At 41.2% G+C, this 7,763-nt stretch overlaps 1 protein-coding gene across 1 annotated transcript; it reads left to right on the forward strand.

The window, feature by feature from the left end:
- Nucleotides 1–67: 67 nt before the first annotated feature.
- pdcd10a (programmed cell death 10a) lies at nt 68–6,784 on the forward strand. The gene is made up of 8 exons (XM_027026797.2): nt 68–199; nt 2,397–2,566; nt 3,559–3,612; nt 4,441–4,558; nt 5,216–5,342; nt 5,685–5,763; nt 5,859–5,941; nt 6,198–6,784. Exons 2-8 carry the CDS (start codon nt 2,474–2,476, stop codon nt 6,277–6,279), a joined length of 636 nt encoding a protein of 211 aa, XP_026882598.1. The 5' UTR covers nt 68–199; nt 2,397–2,473; the 3' UTR covers nt 6,280–6,784.
- Nucleotides 6,785–7,763: the final 979 nt, after the last annotated feature.

A 7,763-nucleotide genomic window follows, 5' to 3' on the forward strand; every position in this document is an offset into this window, starting at 1 on the left:
GAGCGTCCCCAACGTGCGAGTCATGAGCTATTGCCTGATTGGTATTCACAGAAAACAGAACCTCCCCTGTTGTGTGGATTGCTCATGCAGAAAACTTCCGTCTTTATCCAGAGAACAAATATTCTAAAAGAGTTGGGAGGTAATCCATAGACAAGCAGGGAATTCAGACGACTATCTCTGTATTCCCCCCGCCCCACAGGTATGAGCTGTTCAGTTTAATAATCTAGCTAGGTTGGTCAGTATAGTACTATACAGTAACTAACAGTTCTTACATGACGGTTTTACTGTACATTCGCTATCCCCATATTTGTATTGACCTAACAGTTAGCTAGCTAGCTAGCTAGTTTAACATGTTAGCTTAGACACACTACTTCATAATAACAGTGGTCTCACTGTACAAATGTTTTAAAAAATGAAATAAGTCGATCTTATATTCATAGCGCCACAGCAACAACCGGTATCAGTTATGCTAGCTAACTTAATTCAATACCAAACATCAAGACAAAATCAATTAACGCTAAAAGCCACCTATGCTAGCTAGGAGAGAGCAAGGCCTTCTCAGCCGTATCTACCGAACTAGCTCGCTCGCTAACCTTGCTAGCAAACTGTTTGTTGTTGTGGTAGCTCGGCAGTCTGATTGCTGGGTATGGTCGATGACTAAATTAACTTACAGATAGAAGTTTGCAATTGTTGAGGGTTACATCACAGAAACCGAATGAGATTTTGTTTCTGTAGTTTAAATAAATGTTAAACAGTAACGGTCTGTTTGTCAAAACGCTCATGTATCTAATGGCTAACGAATAACTAGATAGCTATGTTATCATTACTTTTGTCTAATACCAGTGTCAGATAGATATTTTTCTTTGAGCAAGCAAGAAATATAATCTAACCAACGGGAAAAGGTTCCCTTTTGTTTTTAGATAATGAGTAGAACTTATGTTTTATGGTTGAGTGAACTCTAAATTAATCACTGACAGATTAATCAGTTACATAGCTATAAAGTGGCGAAAGAAATGACAAAAACACAGCTAAACGTAGTAATCGCTATATGGCCGATTAGGGTAGCATAACTTTCACAGTTGAGGCTGAAGATTTGGCCGCACTATTGAGATTAAGTACCGAGACTAATTATTAGTTCATCGGTAAAATAGGATGATGTAAGAAATTGTAAAGAAAAAAATATATACAAAAGATAACGATTTAGCCACGTTAACGAATGCGTAATTTTTCTTTGATCCTCTGAGAAGAATCTAGTCCCGAAACTGGACATTCCAGAGCAAGACTAAATGTCAGTAGATTCCGGCATATTCGTGGACCTTCTGTGGCTATATTATGCACGCTAATAAAGGATGCAAATGAAAGTACTTTGGAGATGAATAGCCAAGGGATTCTCCTGTGCGTCAACAAGACAGACTGAAACCCAGGGTTTTCCAACCGCCCAGCATGTTTACAGCATTAGGACCTCATTCCAGCAGGATCTTCATTCGTCATTTATAATTAATATGGTTTATGAAATACTGAGAGGATGTAAAATGAGATTTAATGGCTTTCCCTGTAAGTTGCCACTTAATTTAAACAGTGTGGTCAACTTCTTGTTTATTTATTTTTTGATTGTATGAAATGGACTGATGACTAATGAAATGTCTTTTTCACATGGTTGAAATCTAATTTAACCGTTAAATTAACAGTTGTTGTCTCTGCTTTTTGGAGCCTCGTCCTGTTAATGGCTCACATTACTGCCATAATTGTTTAGGCTTGTCAATTATTTTCTGATTTACATAAAGTTTTACATCTTGTGGAGTGCTCAGGTGAAAGGTAGCTTGAGAAAAACAGGTTGTTTCTAACTTTAGGGTGTTGGCTCTGGGTTGCCTTTTCATGGATCAGGTGTTGGCTGGCCTTTGTGAGGAAAGTGAGTCATAGTAGCATATGCGTATTGTGGCAATCTGAAAGAACTGTAAACAATGTTACTTTTAAAAAATCTGTCTGAAGGGTTACTAAGTCCACACTTTGACCGTGCTGTGTCTGGCTGAATGAAGACATCAGGGGAATGTCTGTGAATGTCAGCCTGATAAGACTAAATGACTTTCCATTGGGGGCAAAGGCCTTAAGATTACTCTGGAGTGTTCTGCCTGTGGGTCTGAAATTGTGACTCACTGTCTACATTCTTGTCTAAATAACAATGACTAAGGCACAGAGAAGATTTAATGGATAGTTAAGTTTCTTATAGTATGTGTGTCCAACATAGGTCTATCTGTTACTCACTCAGAGTTTTGTATGTTTGCAGCAGAAAGAAATGGTTTAGATATCTGGGCTAGCTTTAGCATAACATGCTAGGTCATCTGTCCTCAAGATAAATGGAATCGTTAATCTGTCTTGGCTGTTCTGCTCCATTGCAGGCATCACCTGGGCTCCCCAATCGAGCGTGCTTGGGAGTGGATGAAGCTCCGCCCATCCTCTCAGCACCACGCCAGCGATGACAATGGAAGAGATTAAGGGAGATGAAGCGGAGACGGCCTCGATGGTTTCCATGACGCTCTATGCCGTAATGTACCCAGTCTTCAGCGAGGTTCGTTTAGCAGGGGTAGCGATGACTGGTACAGCAGTGTACTCTTAAAGAGACTGTTGCAGGAGAGGTTCTGAATCAAATCTTCTTATATAAGACTGCAAGTGAGAACTCAGCAAATTGTACTTCAGGTGTTCCAAATGTTTTGGAACATAGATTTTTTTTTTTTTGTATGTTTGAAAAGGCCTTTCTGCATCAAAGGCCTTTTTCTGACCAGAGTTTCTTCTCCCAACCCCTGGCCTACAGTGTAGTGGGCCCAGCTGTGAGCTAGAGCTAGCCCACATCATCCCATACCACACATTTGTTAAAAAATAAGTCTGTGCATTTAAGCATAAATATAAAATATTAATGTTTATGCATAATCTTGAAACATGAAATTCCAAACTGAGTGGCTTTAAGACTGACGTGTTTGGGCGTTCTGTTCAGTTTTTCTGGTAGGCTCGGGCGGCAAATTATTCATTGCAGAGCCAGTGAAATGGGGGAGAGTCAGAAAGAGTGAGAGCACTACGAGTGACTTAACCTCACCCAGTGGCACTTGTTTAGTGAAATGTAAATGATGCCTGCATTTGCTTTGATTAGCAGCACTATGTTGAAATGTTTCAAGTTTAAATGTTTCCACAACCAGCTACTGGCCAGAAAGCTGTACATAACCTTATGGTATCTTTTAAGATAGCTGCTACTTTGAAGCCCTAATACCAGTACCACACAAAGACTCTCAAAATGTAATCATGCACACTCCCTCCCTACAGTGCACAGAAACAGACATAAATCAGCAGCAGCTGTGTGACGAAGGTCAAGGGCAGCTGACGCATGCCTCTTTTCAAGATCACACCCCGTTATTTTGGGTGAATTAATTCATCCGTTCAATTCAGTCAGAGGCAAAGTCTTGCTCTTCCTAGAGGCTGAGCGATGCTCTGTGTGCTGCGAGAAGTTTCTGCATGTAAAATGTGCTGCACATAGGGAAGAATCCTCATAGTGTTTCTCTGTGTTGGCAGTTGGAAAGGGTCAACCTGTCTGCAACCCAGACCCTGCGGGCAGCTTTCATAAAGGTAAGAGGCTGAAGGGCGGAGCCCACCTCACCCAAACCCTCCTGATTCAGGCTGGACACAGGCAAGGCTGAACGCACTCGCAAATCCCACCAGATGATTATAGTCCTACTGTAACATGGCTGTACAGTTGAGCTCATCTTTTTCTGTGTTTAGAAAATTAAAGCCTACACTTCCTCAGCTCCTCTGAGGCTAAACATGAAAATGCTTTCTTCAGTTGCTTTCATCTTTTTTTAATCCATGTCTCCTGCCCAAAAAAACTGTGGATGGTTTAAAAATGTAAAATATTAACCCAAGTTTTGCTCCAGTCATTTCCTTTCAATCCTAGTCTGTCCTAGACTATCCCTAGTCTATCCCTTTATTGTTCAGTATAATTAGTACTGATCTAAAGAGACAGTAATGCATGCAAGTCACTGAGCTCTTTTTTTTAATTAATCAGAAGATTAATAACATTTGCAGGGCTTGTTATTAGAATGGTCAATGCAATACCCTGAAGGACTAGTCCTACCCATCTGAAATAAGACGTCATTCTACGTACAGCTTGACAATCTTTGCCCCATACATAGATCACTGTGTGACAAAAAGAATGTGACACACACACTACATGGGGTGCAAACCAAAACAAAAAAACATGTCATATCCTATGTATAGAAGGAAGTGAGCAATTTGGGTTTCACCAGTTTTAGCCTATTAAAAAAACCTGCATTCATGCACCTAAGCCTGGGCATTTGGCCCTTATGCTCTGATGTGTGTGTGCTGTTATTGGTGTTGCTTCAGGTGGACCTCAGCATGTTTACCATCAGTCAAGCTCTGTTTCTGCCATCTCCACAGGCAGAGAAGGAGAACCCAGGACTCACCCAGGAGATCATCATGAAGATCTTGGAGAAAAAGAGTGTTGAGGTCAACTTCACGGAGTCCTTGTTGCGCATGGCTGCAGACGACGTCGAAGGTGCGTGCGCTTGTACTGCGTACGAGAATGTTCTCGGTTCTGTGTGCATTGACTATGCCCTGCAAGTGCAGCTTCTGGCACATAGGTGGAGCTGTTTCCCCACAAATAGAAATGTTGAGTTTTTTTTTTTTTTTCTCCTCATAATTGAATTTCCTCCTCACTGTGAGCAGTTTGGTCACATCTTCAGATTTATGCTCCTAATGAATTCATAGGCACACGAAAAGAATCCACGCAGTGGCTTGTGTTTGCATTTAAAATTTACCTCCATCATTAAGCCAGGCCCGTTTTCATATTTTAATCCCATATTTGCTCTCTCAACTGTAATCCTTTCTGTAGGATGAGGAGACTGAGAGGGAGAACCCTCTGTGTTATAAGGATAAGATGGCAACTATAATTGTTTAGTGGAGCTATTATGGCAGCTTCAGTTGGAAGAGCAGTTAGTGTGTGAGGTGTTTGTGTCTGTGCTCAGGTAGTAGTCTGCTTTAAAAAAAAGTCCTGGTGTCTATTGGGTGTGTTTGTGTGAACCCAGGTGTTGTGTGTATCTGGGTATGGATGAGGGACTGATCTTATGATTTAGTGTAAAAGTGGGACAATATGTCATGTGTGATAATAGTAACGTTGACTGACTGTTCTGTGGGTGGGCTTTTGCATCTGCAGAATATATGATTGACAGGCCAGAGCGAGAGTTTCAGGAGCTGAATGAAAGAGCCCGGGCGCTGAAACAGATTCTCAGCAAAATCCCCGATGAGATCAACGACCGAGTACGCTTCCTGCAGACTATCAAGTGAGGAAGCACATGCACACAGGCACATACTGGGTGCTTCATTTTCACAAATACCTATTTTTTTCTCACAAAAAAAGAAATCCTACCATCTCACAAAAGAAATTCTTCCATTCTTAGTATTTAGAATATTTCAGTATTCAATTGTCTGAATACTGTTGAGGAAAAAATAAATTGATGAACACAGCGTCCAGGGTGTGAAGACTTTACTGTTTATGAGACTGAGGGTGGGGTTTCCAGGAAATGGATGTGTTTTCAAATCATCAGTGTATCCAGTCTATTGGAGTTTGTGAAGCATATGAAACAGTAGCTTTGTCTAACTGCTCTTTATATTGCCACCCACAGAGATATAGCAAGTGCCATCAAAGAACTGCTGGATACAGTGAACAATGTCTTCAAGAAATACCAGTATCAGAACAGAAGGGTGAGACGCCATAACAGCACCCATTGTTTAGTACTTCTACACCTGCTGAGGCCCTGTGATCTTGTCATTAAAAGCAGTCACTTTGTGGGTTGCAGGCACTGGAGCATCAGAAAAAAGAGTTTGTGAAATACTCCAAGAGCTTCAGTGACACTCTGAAAACATACTTCAAAGATGGAAAGTAAGCAGCTCTGCTTGAGCCTCCACAAATCCAGTTTAATGTATCAAACCATGTCTAACTGCGTTGTTTTAGTATGGATTTCTAAGGTGACTTTCTGACCTCATTAATATTGTGTATGATGTTTTGATCAAAGCTGACACAGCACAGAACATGCAGATCACCACGTTTTGAAGGAACACTTAATTGTTGGTAGAACATAATAATGTTCATCTGGGAAAAAAAATTAAGTATCTCTCTCTCATTCTTTTTCGCTCAGGGCAATAAATGTGTTCATCAGTGCCAACCGACTCATCCATCAAACCAACCTGATCCTTCAGACCTTCAAAACTGTTGCATAGGAGTGATCTCTGTGATCGCTATGATTACCCCCCCCCCCCCCCTTTTTTTTTTTAAACTATTATATAACCTTTATATGAACATGTAAAAACTTTCAGACTGTATAATTTATCAATCTTGAGTTATGGGGCAAACTCTTAAGCTGGATCCTTGCTTTTTCTGTAAAAAAAAAAATCTTCTCCTCTAGCTGGGATAAAAGCCTGGTTTTTCATGCCATTTAATTTTTGACTTCAGCTGTTGCTGAAGAGCTCCCCTCTCTGTCTCTGTCTCTCTCTGTCTCTCTCTCACACATTCACTCTCTCTCACTCTCATATATCATTCACTGTGTGTCCATTTGGCCTACTGAGTCTGAAGGGAAGCATGAGAAGACAACAGCAGACCTGCTCTCTGTAAATACTGGACTGTTCTTGACCCATCTGATATTCTGAGAAGACAGATGGGAGTTGTATATTTAATAAATATTTGGTAGCAGAAATATTCAAATAAACACGCTGCACATGTTGGAAAGGCTTCGAAGGAATGTGTTTTTTTTTCTTCCCTGTTTAGAAATCTGAAATATTTTACTCTTAAGGATTTGCTTCTGTTCCCACTATGGGCTATATAGCCAATATTTGTGTATTTGTTTATTTTTTTAGAGTTTTAGTATCTGCTGCTTCATATATTCTAGCTAGGTGTGTCAGCCAAGGCTAATGAGCACACACTCCACTACATACGAGGCTAACTAAGGTGTTATTTCAAGCAGCCGTTTCTGCAGCACACCAGGACAGCTGAATGGCCTTAAAGAGGAGCGGTAACTCCTCTTTGCTAACTGCCAACATGAGCTGTTGGACGACTGCAGTTCTGCTAGTATTGCTTTGATGGACAGATAAAGGACCTAAGCCATCCCTCCTGCCCAGAAAGCAGGGCTATTTTTGCTCCCTCAGCTTCCTGGCCGTAGTCAACTGCGGCATTGCCTATGTTGTGTAGGGTGGTCTGAACCCCCCCTCCCCCCCAAACTAAGAAGGGCCTTGTTTTGAAAGGGATATTATTTTAATGGCAGTGACCTGATTTCAAGCCACTCTCCCTAGAGGACATTTCAGTCAGCTAATTCATTTTTTCCCCACCAAGCCACTGCTGAATGTGGAAAATGGGCATGGTTCCTAAACCTGTGGGCTGTGAGAAAATACAATCGCTGTGCCCTGCTGTTGTTCCTCATTCTGCAGTGCTGATTTCCTATCTGCTCATGAACATGATATGTGCCTGAACTGGTTAGATTAGTGGTCACCAATAGAAATTATTCCTAAGGATTTTTGCCTATATAACACAAGGCGTGTGCGTTTAATAGACAATCTTCCTTCTGTCTCTTAAATGTTGCTGTCGTTATTGAGCTGTGTGGCAGTGAATCCTGCAGTCAACAGTTCCCAGGGCGATGACTTTCTTGTGTGGGTGAAACTGAAGAATGCCCCAGCCTGAAGCCCTGAACAGCAATTGTTTAGAGCCCTCGAGA

Source organism: Electrophorus electricus, chromosome 4 (assembly GCF_013358815.1).
Source record: "Electrophorus electricus isolate fEleEle1 chromosome 4, fEleEle1.pri, whole genome shotgun sequence".
Classification (NCBI taxonomy): Eukaryota; Metazoa; Chordata; class Actinopteri; order Gymnotiformes; family Gymnotidae; genus Electrophorus; species Electrophorus electricus.